At 60.0% G+C, this 16,814-nt stretch overlaps 1 protein-coding gene across 3 annotated transcripts in view; it reads left to right on the top strand.

The window, feature by feature from the left end:
- Positions 1-15,859, top strand: part of Triobp (TRIO and F-actin binding protein) — a 50,769-nt gene extending 34,910 nt beyond the window's left edge. Inside the window, exons 11-23 of one of the 3 annotated variants that reach the window (XM_071609499.1) lie at positions 28-31; positions 1,104-1,216; positions 1,308-1,397; positions 1,726-1,835; positions 3,763-4,270; positions 4,865-4,975; positions 10,033-10,180; positions 11,751-11,853; positions 12,274-12,433; positions 12,545-12,655; positions 13,572-13,658; positions 14,463-14,625; positions 15,169-15,859. In XM_071609499.1, the coding sequence (XP_071465600.1) occupies positions 28-31; positions 1,104-1,216; positions 1,308-1,397; positions 1,726-1,835; positions 3,763-4,270; positions 4,865-4,975; positions 10,033-10,180; positions 11,751-11,853; positions 12,274-12,433; positions 12,545-12,655; positions 13,572-13,658; positions 14,463-14,624 (1,707 nt within the window). In that variant the 3' untranslated portion in view covers position 14,625; positions 15,169-15,859. Of the gene's footprint in view, positions 1-27; positions 32-1,103; positions 1,217-1,307; positions 1,398-1,725; positions 1,836-3,762; positions 4,271-4,864; positions 4,976-5,120; positions 5,660-10,032; positions 10,181-11,750; positions 11,854-12,273; positions 12,434-12,544; positions 12,656-13,571; positions 13,659-14,462; positions 14,626-15,168 lie in introns of those variants that run through there. The other 2 variants (XM_027934602.2, XM_027934644.2) reach the window with 2 other exon arrangements.
- The last annotated feature ends 955 nt before the right edge of the window (positions 15,860-16,814 follow it).

The raw sequence follows: 16,814 nt of genomic DNA, 5'->3' as shown, positions 1-16,814 counted from the left end.
CTGGAAGGGCCCTGGGAGCCCAGCCAGCCCAGTCCCTTGGTGCACAGGCAGGAGAAGGCCCACCAGGGTGGTGGTCCCCTCCTCTCCTGGCAGCACCTTGGGCGGCCCAGGCCTACAACTCGGGACTGAGGCCCATGGCGCTCCTCCCTTCCATCTCAGAGCAGTCCTGCAAGGACCAGAGCCCCATTGCCACAGCACCTGCCGCTCTCAGAGAGGCAGCTGAAGTCCTACTTAGGGAGGGCAGGGTGGCTGAGCCAGTGGCCTCTTAGGACCACTCCCAACAACCTCGGCTAGGCCCGTGCCAAGTGTCGTGAGAAACACAGGGGTAGGTACTTCTCGCCTTGCCAAAGGCTTGGGGACTTCTTGGTAGCCCCAGAAGACTAAAGCTCAGAGAAGTGCAGACAGCTGCACAAAGGCACTCAGCCAACAAGGGCACAGGCACACCCCAGGTCCTTGGATGTGACACCCGAGTTCCCAGGAGATACTGAGTGGGAATAAGTGGGGAGGTCATCCCTGCACACCCCTGAAAACTGACTATGGCCCAGAGGAAAGGAAACTAAGTGCTTGCAACAGCACAGGTAGGGCTTGATGACGGGGAGCCCCAGGAGGGCTGGGGCCTGGGCGACACGCACTGACCCTGGCAGGACACGGACTGCCCGTGGCATTCCAGTAGAAAGGCCAAAGCCCAGAGTGCATCTAGCGCCCCTGCCCCTTACTAACATGTTTTGCCACCTGACCCTGGACTAGAGGAGATGGGCACCACAGAAAGATGCCCAAGTCATCACGTACAGGTTGGCGGAGCTCACACGCTGCCTGTGCCCAGCTCTCTGTCCCCTCCCCTGGGCCTCTTTCTCCTGTCTGGGAAGTCTTTTGTCCCTGACCACGGGTGTATGAAAAAAGCCTGGGTGATGTTCTGGTTGCCCTTAGCCCCTGACTTGGCCAGGAAGTGGCCTTACCCAGGACACGCCCCTCCCTCATCTGCACCTGGGAGGTGCTTGAGGCTCTGACTCTGACCCGGCTGCTTTCCCGGGTCAGCCATTCTGATGGCACGCACAGCCCCCCCATCAGCCAGCAGGGTGGCGCGCACAGCCCCCGCGGTCCAGCCTCCCGCAGCCTCAGCCCTTCTCACCTCCCCTCTCCCCAACAGTGGAAGAAGCACTGGTTCGTGCTGACAGATTCAAGCCTCAAGTATTACAGAGACTCCACAGCGGAAGAGGTGAGGCAGCCGGTGCCCACAGGCCCCAGCCGGGCTCGGTAGACTGGGACTCCCCAGGGCGCATGTGACCCTGCCGTGCCTTCTGCTCTAGGCAGATGAGCTGGACGGTGAGATCGACCTGCGCTCCTGCACAGACGTCACCGAGTACGCGGTGCAGCGCAACTATGGCTTCCAGATCCACGTGAGGCTGCGTGTGGCTGGGGGAGGTGGGGGGTGGGCAGCGTGGCTGTCGGACCCAGAGGAGGTGTTGGTATCGGACGTGACTCCCCCATTTATGCAGAGACCCTCTCCGCAGAGCCAGTCAAGCTTTGGTGCCAACACCTGGGAGTTCTGGGGAGAGCTTGGTGCCACTGGCGCCTGCCCAGGCTCGTGGAGGACGTTTGCGCCCTCTGCAGACCCTTTGCTTATCACCTTAGACCCCCTCCAGGGAAGGAAGGGCCACCTTTCCTGCGTCAGCAGGGAGACTGTGGGGTTGACCACGTGTTAACCTACTGCGGTGTGGATTGCAGACCAAGGATGCTGTCTATACCTTGTCAGCCATGACCTCAGGTATCCGGCGGAACTGGATCGAGGCTCTGAGGAAGACTGTGCGTCCAACTTCAGCGCCAGATGTCACCAAGTAAGTGCTGGGCTGGGCTGGGCAGGTGTCCCTGCCTTCACATCTTGAGGAGTGGGATTCTGGGAACTCACCTGACAGCCTTGAGACTGAGCCTCCTGGGCCTCGGTACCTCTAGAACAAAGTAGGGAGCTGGGCGCTGTGGCACACGCTGTAATTCCAGCGACTTGGAAGGCTGAGGCAGGAAGATCACAAGCTCAAAGCCAGCCTCAGCAGTTTACTAAAGCCCTAAGCAATTTAGCGAGAAATCCTCAAAAAATAAAAAGGGCTGGGGATTGGCTCAGTGGTGGAGCATCTCTGGGTTCAACCCCCAGCACCAAAACATAAGCTAGGCAAGAACAGCGGGGGTTCTTGGCATTCGCCCGGAAACACATTGAGGATTTGAAGTCTGACCTCTCCCCCTTCATGTCCCCCACATCCCGTAAGAGTGGGAAGGGGATTCAGCTCTTGAGAGAAGAGGCATTGAGTCAGAGGTCCCTGCCAGGTGGCTCTTCCCTCTCTGCCTTGGGGGCCATACCTGCGCCTTTGTAGGGGAGAGACTGGGTCCTCTGGCGTCTGTGCAGTCCCTTCCCAGGTGGGGAGCCCCTGCTCCAGGCTGCCGGGGCAGAAGGGTGGGGTTCTTGTTACCTGGTGGCAGAGCCTTCTTGGGGCCAGGACTTGAAGCTGCTGGGCAGCAGGAAGAGAGCCTGCTATTGAAGAGGGCTGAGGTGAGTCCCCCAGCCTGGCCACACCCTGGCGGCTCAGCCTGGACCAATGACTTCCCATCTGAATTTCAGATTTGTCATCTGTCGTGTTGGGCTTTATGTCTGCACACCTGTGCAGATGTGCCCAGAGCCTTGGTAGGCTCCCAGGTCCAGTGCAGCGGAGTTGTTGTTCAGCATACAGGCTCATGGCCTTGACATAGCCACTCAAGACACCGTGGCTTAAGCCAGATAGCTGTTCACTCCATTCTCCAGATGAGCCCCAAGGTGTGGAGTCTAGCCTGGTGGGCTGCTCTGCAGCCTCTGTGCAGAGCTTGGGCTATGGCTCAGAGGCCCTGTCAGGAGCCAGGATCACCCAGCCCCATAGAGGGAGCAGCTTCTTGCACCTGCTGGTGGAATGCAGTCTAATGGCCAGGGGTTGCTGCAGGGGCTGCTGGGAAGTGTAGTTTTTGGCTGGGTGACAGTGTACCCGCCTATACTGTGGAAGAAGAGAACTGCCAGTCACTTAAAAGTCCCAAAGTCTTCACCCCATCTGTAGAGACCACAGGCACCCCTCTTCTGCTCCACCACGAGCCCCTTAAACCCTGGGCCTTGTCTTTTTTTTTTTAAATATTTATTTTTTTGGGCTGGGGATGTGACTCAAGTGGTAGCGCACTCGCCTAGCACATGTGAGGCACTGGGTTTGGTTCTCAGCACCACATAAAAACAAAATAAAGGTATTGTGTCCATGTAAAACTAAAAACTAAATATTAAAAAAATAATTATTTTTTAGTTGTAGTTGGACACAATACCTTTATTTTATTCGTTTATTTGTATGTGGTGCTGAGGATCAAACCCAGGGCCTCACACACGCCAGGCAAGCGCTCCACCACTGAGCCCCAGCCCCAGCCCCTGGGCCTTGTCTTATACGTTTTTTTGTTTCTTGCTTTTGGTAATAATGCACTGGTCAGCATTTGCGAGGGCTTCCTGGTGCGTCCCACTCTTCTCTAAGTGCTCGGGTCAGTGCTGTCCCATGTTACAAATGGATAACGGAGGCTCCACTGAGTGGCAGAGCTGGGATGCCCCCAGGGTCTGTAAACAGTGAAACTCAGGTCCTCGGCCTCCAGGTTGGGTTGCTTACTCCCCTGGGCCCTGTCCAGCTCCTGGCACCTGAGCCGCCCGCCGAAAGTGCTCCTGGGGGACCTAGTGGGCAAGTCCCCCCTGAGAGTTCTCTGCTGTGCCCTGCCTAGGCTCTCGGAGTGCAATAAAGAGAACACGCTGCACGGCTATGGCTCCCAGAAGGGCTCCCTGAAGGCTGGGGAGCAGCGGGCCGGCTCTGAGGCCATCGGCCGGGCCGGCCCCCGGAAGGCGGATGGGCCTCGGCAGGCCCTGGACTATGTGGAGCTGTCCCCGTTGACTCAGGGCTCCCCGCAGCGGGCCCGCGCTCCCGACCGACCGGCCAAGCAGGAGGAGCTGGAGCGGGACCTGGCCCAGCGCTCCGAGGAGCGCCGCAAGTGGTTTGAGGACAGCCGGGCCCCCGAGGTGCCCGCCGGCGAGGGGCCGCGCAGGAGCCTGGGCGCCCCGCTGACGGAGGAGCAGCAGAGCAGGCTCAGCGAGGAGATCGAGAAGAAGTGGCAGGAGCTGGAGAAGCTGCCCCTGCGGGACAACAAGCGGGTGCCGCTCACCGCCCTGCTCAACCAGAGCCGGGGCGAGCGCCGCGGGCCCCCGAGCGACAGCCACGAGGCCCTGGAGAAGGAGGTGGGCCCCTGCCCGGCCGCGCCCACCACGCACGCACGCCCTGGCGCTGCTTTGGCCTAGCTCCCGGGGTGGGGGGTCGCCCGATTTGATGCCCCGCTTCCCGGGAAGGGAGCCCTCCCCAGGCTGGGCCGCGTTAGTCGCGTGGGTATTTTCCGCTTCTGCCCTTAATTTTAAGCCATGGAGGTGGAGAGAGGTCACCAAATGTGCATCTTGTACACCCCAGGCCTTGTCCTTGGTCCTGGGTCCGCTTCACTGGTTACTCAGTCGCCGGGCAACCTGGGATCCCACAGTGCAGGCCTTTCACTGGTGGCAAAACAGACTTAAGGTGCCCCTGCTACCTCCCCGGTGTGGGCAAGGTCTGTGCCTGCCGTGTGCTGTTCCCAACCTGCTTGGGCTTCTCTGGGCTGAACTCGGCCATCCAGGAAACAGCCCAACCGTCCCCTTGCCTGCACCTCCACGCGAGGGCTGCGTGTCCCTCTCAGCCCCTGAGCCCTTCCTAAGCACCTGGAAGCTGGAGGCCTGTGGGCCCCTCCCTGCCTCCCACCAGGTCCCTCGTGCTTCTGCGCCCACTGACCTGGTCTCCTCCCCTCATAGGTCCAGTCTCTTCGAGCCCAGCTGGAGGCGTGGCGCCTCCGAGGGGAGACCCCTCAGAATGCACGCAAGTCCCAGGAGGATGGCCACGTCCCCCCAGGCTACATCTCCCAGGTATGGCACGGAGTTGTTTTGAGGGGTTGGGGGCAGGTTCCTGGTTGCTGTGTTACCCGAAAACAGCTAATGTTTTGGGAGCCCTTCCTGCCCGGTGGAACCGTGAGGCATTTGACATGCGTCATCTCATTTAATCTCCCCACAGCTGGTGGGCATGATCACTGTGCCCATTTTACAGACAAGGCCACTGAGCACTGAGAGGTTATGTGACTTGCCCGAGGTCACCCGACCTGCAGGTGTCAGAGGTGGGATTTGAGCCTGGGTCCAGCTGACTGCAGAGCCTGTGTGTGAGTCCCCGTGTGACACTCTGCACTTGGACCCCTCCCCTGCATCACCCTGGGGAAGTGGGGAGCCAGTGGCCCTGGGAGTTGTTCCTTAAACACAGGGAAAGCCTGCCTGTGCCTTCCAAGGAGGTCTGCAGGACACGGGCCCCCTTAGTGGCCCTCTGGGAGCACACTGTCCTCCCAGGACAGCGGCTCTCAACTGGGAGAGATTTTTGTCCCCCAGGAAGAGTTGGCTGTGTCTGGAAACTCTTGATTGTCACAACTGGGACGACTAGCTCGCCAGAAAGTGTGTGTGTGTGTGTGTGTGTGTGTACACATTTATTATAAATATTCCCCATATAAAGGATGTTTTTAGTATATAACTTACAAATAAAAATGATGAAATACTTTTTATTATGAATTCCATATGGCAGATGGACTTGTCTCAGGGCTCTGGTGACTTCTCCGTGCCGTGTCCACGTGTAGTTGTAATGTGTGTGTTGATGGATATGTGGTTTATGCTAATGAATAAGAAGACGTACATTGAAACTTGGTAAATGTGAGCAAACTTCTTTCCTGAATCAGATAATAGTTTCTACTGAGAATATTCTATTAAGAATATTTCTCCAGTTTTTGGTTCTGTGTGCATTTAAAGCTATCGATGACGCACTTCAGAGTCTAACCTGCATCCTTTCCGCATTTCCTCGTCACTGGCTGAAGTCTGTAGTTGATCCATGAAGCAATAACCTGAGCCCTGACTTGTGACGCGTACGGGTTTCCGGGGTGTAACACTCCCATGTGGCCAGTGCCACGAGTCCAGCCCAAGTCCCTGGCGTATTGGAGCCAGGGTCTGGGAGGAAACACCGCAGGATAGGTAGCGCTTCCCCTTCTGGCACCATCAGGCACACCCTCAGGACGTAAGCGTGCTAATAAACACGGGGAAACAATTAGGGAGTGATACATCCTGAGTATTTTTGTTTATAATGTAATTAATTTAATGATAAATATATAAATTTAATTTTTTGAAATGGTCTTGCTTAGTAATGAAGTCATAAAATTCCTAAAAATTTGATAATCAGCTGTCTGCGGTCAGCACATCACTGCCTGAGGAGAAAAGAACCCTGGGGTCCCAGACCCTGGGAGCAGGACCCTTCTGGAAGCTTCCAGTAGGGGAAGGGGGAGGTCACCACGAGGGGGATCCAGGAAGGCTTCCTGAGGGGCAGGCACTGATGTGAGAGTGGTGGTGGGGGGAAGGCCAGCCGCTGCCTCTTGAGGGCCTCCAAGGACAAGCTGAGGAGTTGGCCTGGGGAGGTCTGCCAGGGACACGGGCAGGTCTGGAGAGGGCAGAGCCCAGGCAAGGAGTGGGCCGAGCTGGAGGGCAGTGGGCTGGCAGGAGCCTTGTAGGGCTGGGCCCTGGGCAGGCCAAGGGGAGCCCTCGAGGCTGGCTGCTGTGCTAGTTGGGGCCACCCAAGGCCGAATTGAAGGTGACGAGTTCAGTGAGGGAGTGGGTTGGGGGCTAGTGAGGAGGGCTAGCCTGGGGTCCCTGGGTTTGGGGAGGGAGGACTGGGGGTGCAGGGGAACCGGTATTGTCAAAGTGCCTTGGGCAGGGCCCCTCCTCAAGCTGGGCCCACACCACAGCCTGGGGCACCTGGAAGACCTCAGAGGCCCCCCAGGGCAGGAAGCTCCAGGTGCTCTGGGTGGGCCCTGGAACCCAGCAGCTCCGCCTTCATCTGTTCTGCTATGAACCAGCTTTTGATCCATTTGGAAAGTGTTTCTGCCACTAAAATGAAGCTTGAACAGCAGCGTCTGGCTTCTGACTTACAGATAGAAGGGGCGTGGCCCTGGGCTGTCACAGACCTGGGCTCCAGGCCATCTGCCCCGTGTGTGCTCCAGAGGCCTCGGCACTCTCCTCTCGGGATGGGATGGGTGGGGAGCAGGCGGATTGGGTTCAGCTGAAGGAAGGTAGTTGGAATGGAAGGCTGCAAAAGAGAAGTTGTCAATTGTCCCCCTCAGGCACAGGACGAGGTGGCTAGATATTCAGCGGGCCCTGGAGAGGTGTCTTCTGGGGAAGATTCCCCAGCCTGGTGTCTCAGGCCGAGCGGGCGCCCTTCCTGTGGGGCTCGGCACCCTTGAGGGGCCTGGCTTCATGCGCTGGGACTTCAGCCCCTCTGCTGGCAAAGGAGACCCCTCCGGCCCCGTGCGGTGGTGCCGCAGTGTCTCTTCACTCACCGAGGTGTTCATGGAGAGGTGCAGCCAGTACCGGGACCTGGGGCCACTCAGGAAGGTAGGTCAGGGCAGCACCTCGCCTTCTAGGAGTCCTCTTCATGGGCACCTCCTACGGTTACCCCACACCCTCAGCTGCCCTGCCTGCCTGCCTGCGCTGGCCCTTTAAGAATGCAGGCTTCCCCCAACAGTGCTGACCTTGTCCTCCTGTGCCCAGCGGTCCCTCTGCTCAGGGAGCCTCGTGGGTTGGTCTTGTGAGGCCAGTTTGAGAGAGGCTGAAGCTAAGCTCAGAGAGTGGGGCTCTGCAGATCCACTTCCTAAGGAATCCGTTCTGTGGGGCTCTGAAGCCATGTTCTGTGGTCCTCAGTAGGGGACATTCGGAACACAGCAGAGAGGCCCAGAGGGCAGACGTGCCTCTCCCACCAGAACACCTGCATCCAGGAGGCCCTTACCCTCCCTCCAAGAGGCCTGCTGCAGGGTACCGCGAAGCTCTCCTGGCTCTGAGCAGTGCTTTCCTGCCCGGCCCCTCCCTGCCTTTCTTAATTACTGGAAACATTTTCACAAAATGATACAAGAGCTGGACGCGGTGGTGCACGCCAGTAATCCCAGTGGCTCGGGAGGCTGAAGTGGGAGGATCATGAGTTCAAAGCCAGCCTCAGCAATGGCGAGGCACTAAGCAAGCCTGTCTCTAAATAAAGTACAAAATAGGGCTGGGGATGTGGCTCCGTGGTCAAGCACCCCTGAGTTCAGTCCTGGTACCCCTCAAAAGCTGACACAAGAGACATGTTCACATTTTCAAGAAGTTCTCACAGGGGCTGGGGACGGAGCTTGGTGGTCGTAGAGCACCTGCCCAGACCTGGGTGAGGGCCTGGCTTTGACCTCCAACACCACAAAAATAATAGTAATGACTGAAGCAAATTGAAAGGTTAGAAATGAGCGTGTCCCTGCCTCTCCCACCCCAGTGACCATCGCACCTCGTCTCCATTTGTCTCCTCTGGCGCAGATGACCACAGACAGCGCTTAAACAGCACAGGTCTCCACTGGTTGGGAGGCTGGCGCCTGGCGCCGTCTGGCCGGGCTGCAGGACGGCCTTCCCCTCCGTGGCTCTTGCCACGTCCCACTTCTGGTGGTAGGCCTGTTCTTGGCTCCTGGTCCCTTCCTTCATCTTCAAAGACTGCAGAGGGGAAGTCTGGTCCTTGTCACTTCTTGCCCCAGTGACCACTCTTTCCTGGTCACATCTCCCTCCCTCGGCTTGCTGCTCCCCTGTGATTGCATTTGGCCCCATAGTCCAGCCTAATCTCCTAGTTTGTGGTCAGCTGACCAGTAACCTGCATCCCGCACAGCCTTGATTCCTCTTGCCATGGACTGACACGCAGTCCCAGGCCCAGGGAGTAGGGCATGGACATCTTGGGGTGCTGTTTTCCTCCCTCCCACAGTCTGTGCCCGTCTATGTTTTCTCACACGCGACTTGGACACAGAGCCAGATGTGATTTGCCTGTGAGCGGGAGTACTTTGTGTGCATGGTCACAGCCAGCTTTCATGGCCTGGCTCCTGGGACACCCTCCGCAGCAGCTAGAGGGGCATCTGTGTCCTAGCAACTGCCTGGAGTCCTTCAGAAGGTGCCCTGCCATCATTTATTTAAGGGTCTCCCGTTGGCATTTAGGTTGTTTCTCGTTTCCATCTGTTGCCAACCTTGCCACAAGGAATACCCTTGTCCCCGAGTCTGTACACGTGTGGCTTCCTGTGTGACTCCCTGTGTGACCACTTCAGAGTTGACCTGCTAGTCAAGGGATAAAATTGTTCAAATGCGGTGACGCGGGGCTGGGGATGTGGCTCAGCTGGGAGAGGGCTGGCCTCGCATGCACAAGGCCCTGGGCTCCATCCCCAGCACCACAGAAAAACAAAACCAAACAAACATTTGTGCAATGATGCGCAAATCCACCCGCACGTGTCCGTCATGGTGGGCACTCCTAGCGGTGGGCATCGCCAGTCTTTAAAACCCCTGCCCCCTTCTGCAGAACCCTGTTTGGTATTACATCATTAACTTCAGCTTGTTTGCTGAGCATCCGCTGTGTGCTGTGCCCTGGCCTGGACCCCAGGGGTCAGAGGTCCCTGTTTGGGGGTGTTATGTTCTGGCAGAAGCAGAACCTTTGGAGGCAGGGAAGGGGCTGCCCAGGGACAGAGCTCTGAGAGGCATCTTGACTGGGCCGCAGGCCAGGCACCTTCCCTAGGGAGAGGACGGGGCATTCCGGGCAGTGGGAACAGCGTGCGCTAAAGCTCGGAGTATGGACGCGCCCAGGGTTGCGTTTTCATAGCGGGTTGCTGGGAGGGATGGGCCACCAGGCCAGCCGCGGGACAGGGACTGGAGCCTGCAGGGTGGGGAGCCCTGGAGGGTGTGAGGCCAGAGAGTGCCAATTGAGGCTTCTGGGTGAGGAGGGTGGGCGGGGTGGGCAGGTGCAGCTGGTGGGCAGGTCCGGGTAGTGCCGAGGAGCTGCCGGAGGCCTCTTGCCTGGAAGGGCTGCTGGCCTGGGTCGTGGCGCAACCGGTGACCTCCTGGCCTCTGGCCCACAGGAGGCCTGCGAGCGCAGCCTGGCGGAGATGGAGTCCTCGCACCAGCACGTGATGGAGCAGCTGCAGCGGCACCACGACCGCGAGCTGCAGCGGCTGCAGCAGGAGAAGGAGTGGCTGCTGGCCGAGGAGACGGCGGCCACGGCCTCAGGTGAGGACGCGCCAGGCTCGGCCTCCACACTGAGCCTCCCGACGGAACTGGGGAGGCTCTGAAGAGGCAGGGTTTCGGTGTCGGGCTTGGGAGGCGTCGGCAGAACTGGTTTCTGGCCCTCCTTTGAAAGGCCAGACTGAGACGGGAAGTAACTGCCCCGGGGGTTGTGACTGCGTTCCCTCAGGGCCTGTAGCCCCTGGCGTCCACCTCAAGTCACAGGCCCTGTCCTTATAGGTGTGCCCCGTCCCTGGGCACATGGCCAGACCCGGGCGGCCCGGCTTTGGTTGTGAGCATTGCCCCAGGCCGCTGTGCCCACTCTGTGTTGGCCAGGAGATGTCCTTAGCCCTCACTGCTCCCAGAGCAGCCCGTTTCCCAGGTGAAGAAGCTGGGCCTCAGAGAGGCTGCTGACTTGTCCCAGAAGGCAGAGCTGGAGGTGGCAGAGCCAGGGTTGGAGCCCCAAGCACTCTGACTGCAGTCACGCTCTGAGTCCCCCTGTGCCTTCAAGCCAGAAGCAGCAACTGCCCAAGGTGGCGACACCTCCTCCCCCTCCACTGCACGCCTGCGGTGTGTGCTGGCACAGCCTGGCACCCGGGGGCTTGTGGCCTGGCACCCAGGGCAGAACGTAGGAGCCATAAAAGAGGCCACATGATGCGGAGCTGCAGCTGCCAGCTCTGGACACGGTGCTTCCTGTGCAGCCCACAGTCCCTCGTGCTGGGCCTTGGGCTCGGGGACTCGTGTTTGGGGAGGTCACCCTGTGCAGGCGCCATTGCCACCCTCACCCAGCAGGATCCAGGTGCCCCCTGTGATCCAGCACTAGAGCTTCTGCAGTGAGATGGATGGAGTGGCATTTGTGTGACAAAGCAAAGACCATGAACAGCCTCACGTCCCTTCACATTGGGGACCTCCATCAGAAGAATGATAGGAAACTTTCATTTCTGTGTTCAGAGCTTCTGGATTTGGGAATTGTGGGTAAAATTACAGATGGCGACTTGTTTAAGCCTCACCACAACCCTGTGTGGTGTGGAAAAGTACTCGGGCCTTGGGAGCTCATGGTCTGAGAAAAACAGCCAGCTAATGTCCGCTTTGTGCAGGGCCTTGCTCTAAACGCTCTACGCACATCCTCCAGGAACCCTGGAGTGGAGTCGCAGCTGATTCCCCACTTTCCAAATGAGGCACAGAGAGGTTAAGTCACTGCACAAAGTCACACAGGTTTGTGCAGACTGTCCAGCTCCAGCTCTGTTCCTTGAGCCTGGGCGAGGCAGACGGGTCTTGCTCAAGGGCCCTCGGGGCTCTGCAGGGATAATCCCCCATGTCAGGTCCAACCCCACAGTTACTAACAGGAGGCACCAGTGGTTAGACATCGTGGTCTCCCTACGAGAGTCCATCAGACAAGATTCGTCTTCCGTGACAGGCTCAGAGAGGTTGAGCACTTGCCCAAAGCCACTCAGGGCACAGCTGGACTATGAACCCACTTCCTGATCTTGTCTCTACCAGTTCATGTGGAGGCTGAGAGGAGGCTGGGGTTGGTGCCTCCCCCCTCCAACCTCTCCTCCCCTCTGCCCCGTCCTAGCCATCGAAGCCATGAAGAAGGCCTACCAGGAGGAGCTGAGCCGCGAGCTAAGCAAGACGCGCAGCCTGCAGCAGGGCCCAGACGGCCTCCGGAAGCAGCACCAGTAAGAGGGAACAGCCCTGGAGCCCGTGGGCAGGGTCTGCCTCGGAGCCAGGGCCCTACTGACCGCTTGGCAGAAGACACAAGTGTGCCCCGTGGAGGCTCCTGCCCAGTCTCACACAGGAACAGGGACAGCAGGGCCACAGCCAGCCCAGGCCAGTGCCGGTGACAGCTCTTCTGGCCTGTCTGAGCTGGTCTTGACCACCTCCCTCCTCCTCACCCCTTCAGTGTCCCCAGGCCTGGGCAGTGTCACCTCCCCGCCACAGAACACAGTTCTGGAATTCGGGGACTCTAGAGGCCTTCGCCACCACCCTGCAGCCCAGAAAGGCTGTCACCGTCCCCCAGGCCCCAGTGGGCCGAGGGCAAGCTGGGGAGGGACCAGGAGTTCTGGTCGCCTGCAGCTGGCTGCCCTCCCTCCCCGCAGGTCGGACGTGGAGGCTCTGAAGCGGGAGCTGCAGGTGCTGTCGGAGCGCTACTCGCAGAAGTGCCTGGAGATCGGGGCGCTGACGCGGCAGGCTGAGGAGCGCGAGGACACCCTGCGCCGCTGCCAGCAGGAGGGCCAGGAGCTGCTGCGCCACAACCAGGTGGGCCTGACCCGGGGGCGGGCTGCAGGGGCCGGGGCGGGGCTCCGGGGGGCGGGGCTACAGGGGCGGGGCGGGGCCGGGCCAGCACCCTCTGATGGCGCCCCCCTCCAGGAGCTGCACACCCGCCTGTCGGAGGAGATCGACCGGCTGCGCAGCTTCATTGCCTCGCAGGGCACCGGTAACAGCTGCGGGCGCCCCGAGCGGAGCTCCTGTGAGCTGGAGGTGAGGGGCTCCCCGACGCCAGGCACGGTGGCCCCTGGCCCGGGCTGTGCAGAGAGCTCCCTGTGACAGACGGAGTCACCTGCAGCTGGGGACCCAGCCTCCAGGGTCGGGCCCTCCCATCCAGTCCTGTCCCGCTGCTTTCGTGAGCCTCTGTAGGATGGGCCAGCGCCTCCCTTACAAGGCAACGTAGAGTGGGAAACTGCGTGAGATCCAGGGTCACCCCGTATTGTAATAGTAACACACAGGTACACCAGGCACCCCGCAGCAGGGCACTTGTGTAAGTCCTTCACCTCTGTTGCCCAACCTCCCAACCCTGGTGAGTTCCATGTCCTCTTGGACAGAGGAGGAGCAGACACGGGGAGGTCAGCACTTTCCTGGGGTCCCCTACTCCTCCTTGCAGGAGCAGGGCTTGAACCAGGCAGGCGGACTCAATCAGAGCCTTTAAGCTGGGCTGGGCTATAGCTCGGCTGGTAGAGAGCTGGCTGCACAGGTGCAAGGCCCTGGGTTCAATCTCCAGCACACACACACACAAACAGCTTTCAAGCCTTCCGGGCCCAGCTGGGATTGCAGCCCCCTGGTCAAGTTAGCAGCCCTGCCCCTGGGCCTTGGGGGTAGCCCACCATGGTCACCTAGCTCTGGTTGACCGTCAGTCCACAACACAGCCTCCTTTTGACCTCCTTGCCCCCAGCAAGGAAGGCCTGGTGCTGGGTTGGGGCTGCAGGTACGAGTGACACATTCCCTTGCACTTGTTGTGGACAGGGTCTGGGGGGGGGGAGGGACAGAGAAGAGCGGGCTTCCCAGGGAGTCCACCCCGGATGTGGAGCAGGCTCCGAGGCAGCGAGAGGCCCTCTGGGTGCACTGTGGGCCTGGGTGCTCTGGCCTCCGGCCCTGGCTCACCCCGGCGCCCCGTCCCCAGGTGCTGCTGCGAGTGAAGGAGAATGAGCTCCAGTACCTGAAGAAGGAGGTGCGGTGTCTGCGCGACGAGCTCCAGGGGATGCAGAAGGTGGGCACCGGCCTCTGGGGCGGGGGCACAGGGGTGCTTGAGAGACACTGGGTGCCAGGCACCCTCTAGCTCCTCCTCTCCTGAGGCTCTTCTGTGTGTCCCACGAAGGTGTCATTATCCCAGTTACAGACGGAGAGACAAAGGCCAGGAAAGGGGAAGTGACTGGACGAGGCCGACACTTGCTTTCATTTATTCAGCAGGGCTTTGTCTGCTTACTATTATTGAGCGCCTGCTGTGTGCCAGGCACCATGCTGGGTCCTGACAGCAAACAAGCAGACCAAGATCCCTGCCCCTGAGGAGTGCGCACTCTAGTGAGGCCCAGGCCACGTGGCTGGGTGCTGGGGTGCTGGGGTGCAGGCCAGGTCTGCGCCTGTGGCCTGGCTGGCCCACCCTTGGCTACTATGTCCTGCCCCAACACACTCTGCCAGTTTGGGACCAGAAGTGGACATGTTGGTGGCTCTGGGCATGTGTGAGCAGCATGGGGCTCACCACACTTGAAGAGCCGGCCCCGGCACTGGCCAGGCTGACCTGGTTCTGGTCCCTGCCACTCACTGCCTGTGGTCTTGGGCAGAACGTCACCTCTCCAAGCCTCAGTGCTCACCCCAATGGGATGAGATGACAGTAAACCTGTGTCTCATGTAGGGCTGGGAGGGGGTGGCCCAGGAGGGGCCCTAAAGGGGCCAAAGTACCAGGCTGCAGAGGGCCTGGCCACCTGGCGCTGTGTGGTCAGCAGCAAGGTGGGAATGTGCCCAGGTCAGGCCCAGTAGGGGGACTTCAGGCCCTCATAGCCACCCCCTCCCCCAGGACAAGCGCTTCACCTCGGGAAAGTACCAGGACGTGTACGTGGAGCTGAACCACATCAAGACGCGGTCAGAGCGGGAGATCGAGCAGCTGAAGGAGCACCTGCGCCTGGCCATGGCCGCCCTGCAGGAGAAGGAGTCCACGCGCAACAGCCTGGCGCAGTAGAGTGAGCGGTGGGCCCTGTGGCGGGCAGCCGTGGGTGTTGGGTCTGGGGGAGGGAGCTGCACCTGCCCCTCCTGCTGCCGGGCCACCTTCCCCCTCTGTGAGTGGTCACCCCCTGGCCACACAGGGTTGTCCCTGGGAGCTCAGAATCAGGCCACGGGCTGCACTGAACTTGTTTGCCTAAGTTTCTCCAGGGCCACTCTGTGGCCTGATTGGGCCACCACGGGGCTATTGGGGATGCAGGAGTGCCACTTTCAGGCGCTCTGCCCCTTCCCAGAGCCACAGGCCAGACCTCAGGGGTGCATTGTGCACACGGGGGTCCCCGCACATCAGGGGTTCTCCTCACTGCTTTCCCAGGGCCCGCCTGCCTGAGTGTCCTCTTCCTCCCAGGCGTGCAGGCTTCCCAAGGCACACGGGAAAGGCCACGGGCTGTTCGGGAAGCCAGGGTCTGGCGCAGCCTTCAGGAAGGGAGGAGGTGGAAGGACCGACCCCAGGTGGGCCTGCGGCTGGGGCTTCCTGGCCCTCAGCACCCGCCCTTGCCTTCCAGGTCCTCATGGTCCAGTCCAGCTGCAGACCCTCCAGCCCAAGGGACCAATAGCCCTCTTTCCCTGATGGATGGAGTCAGAAGCCAAGCTTTCTCGCCACCCTGTGGGCCGCGCATGCACGTGTACCAACACACACACACACACACACACACACACACACACCCCACGTGCACACTCTGCGGGTCTGAGCGCGCCCTGCACTGGGTCTTACCTGGCACCTTCTTCAGGATTTTATATGTGAAGAGATTTTTATATAGATTTTTTCTTGCAGAACACTTTATACTTTTTAAAAAGCAATTCCTGGTGGTGTGTGCCCCAGCACTGAGTCCCCTGTCTCTAGTCCCCTGCTGGGGCATCAGCTGTGGCCCTGCCCGGGGTCACAGAGGAGGCCCAGGCAGCAGCCAGGCAGGTGGCCCTGGTGAGGAGAGGCCACGAGCCAGCACCCTCCTCCTGCCTACCTCCCACTAACTACTTCCTGCCCTGGGTGGACCCACACCCTGGGACTCTGGACAGTGGGACCGAGGAAGCCAGCAGCTGCCCCACGGCCCACCTCCTCCTCCAAGGGGTGCTGGGCATGGAAACGCTGGCGCCACCCATGAGGGCGCTTCTCTCCTGCTCTGTGAACCTCCTTAACTTAATAAAACGTTCCAGCAACTCCGGTTCCCTGGGTGGCCAGGCAGCGGGGAATGGAGAGTGGGGTTTCTTCAAGTGGCTTCTTCACCGGCGCCCCATAGCGCCCCACCCTCGTGAGTGGTGGCATGTGGCTTGGAGGGTGGAGTTGAGAAGCCAGTTCTTCCAGGAGGCGAGGATGTGACATCTGAGTGTCCTGCAGGCCCCGCCCTGACCTGCTGGAGCCATCTGCTCTCCAACACGGTCCCTAGGGAACCATCAGCACCCAAGTCTGGCACGCCCTGGGGGAAGGCCCTGCACCCAGGCCTTGCAGAGGGTGGGAGCTGAGGCTGCCGCTGGCCATGACCCTGGCGGGTCACCCTCTCCGAGCCTCACTTTGCTTTTCCATTAGAGGGCGTTTCCTTCCAACCCCGTTCCTGCATGGAGGACTGGCCTCGAGCCCATGAAAGCTCTGAGCAAGGTGGGCATCGGCTGGCCATGGCCATGGTCACACTGGGCTGGGAGGAGGCCCCATTTCTGAACCATAGAAACACCACGTTGGGTTGGATCCCAGAGGCCTGTGGGAACTCGAGAGCCCTGCTCGGCCTGCAGTTGCTCTTGGAAGCAGCTTGCACATACGACTTTTCCAAATGGGAAAGTCAAGGAGGGATTCTAAGCAGAAGGAGCCGCAGGAACACATCCTGAGCCTATCCCTAGTGTGCCCTGGAGGAGAGCGACCCGGGGAAACGTGCCACCCCCTGCCCGGGATTAGCTCAGAGATGGCAGGGAAAGCAGCTCCAGCCAGTGAGGTGCACGGAGGAGTGGGGTGGAGAGGGTCCTCGGGAATGTGTCCCTTGCTTCTTTTTTTTTTTTGGGGGGGGGGGCGGGTACCAGGGATTGAACTCAGGGACACTTGACCACTGAGCCACATCCCCAGCCCTGTTCCTTGCTTGTTAGAGGGGGCACAGGAAAGAAAGCCCCCTCGGCCTCTAGACGGCATTGAGTGAAGTCCTCATGCTGCCGCCATCTTGTCTCATCC

Source organism: Marmota flaviventris, chromosome 3, assembly GCF_047511675.1.
Source record: "Marmota flaviventris isolate mMarFla1 chromosome 3, mMarFla1.hap1, whole genome shotgun sequence".
Classification (NCBI taxonomy): Eukaryota; Metazoa; Chordata; class Mammalia; order Rodentia; family Sciuridae; genus Marmota; species Marmota flaviventris.
The sequence above is the reverse complement of the archived record's forward strand: the minus strand, read 5'-3'. Positions and strand labels throughout refer to the sequence as shown.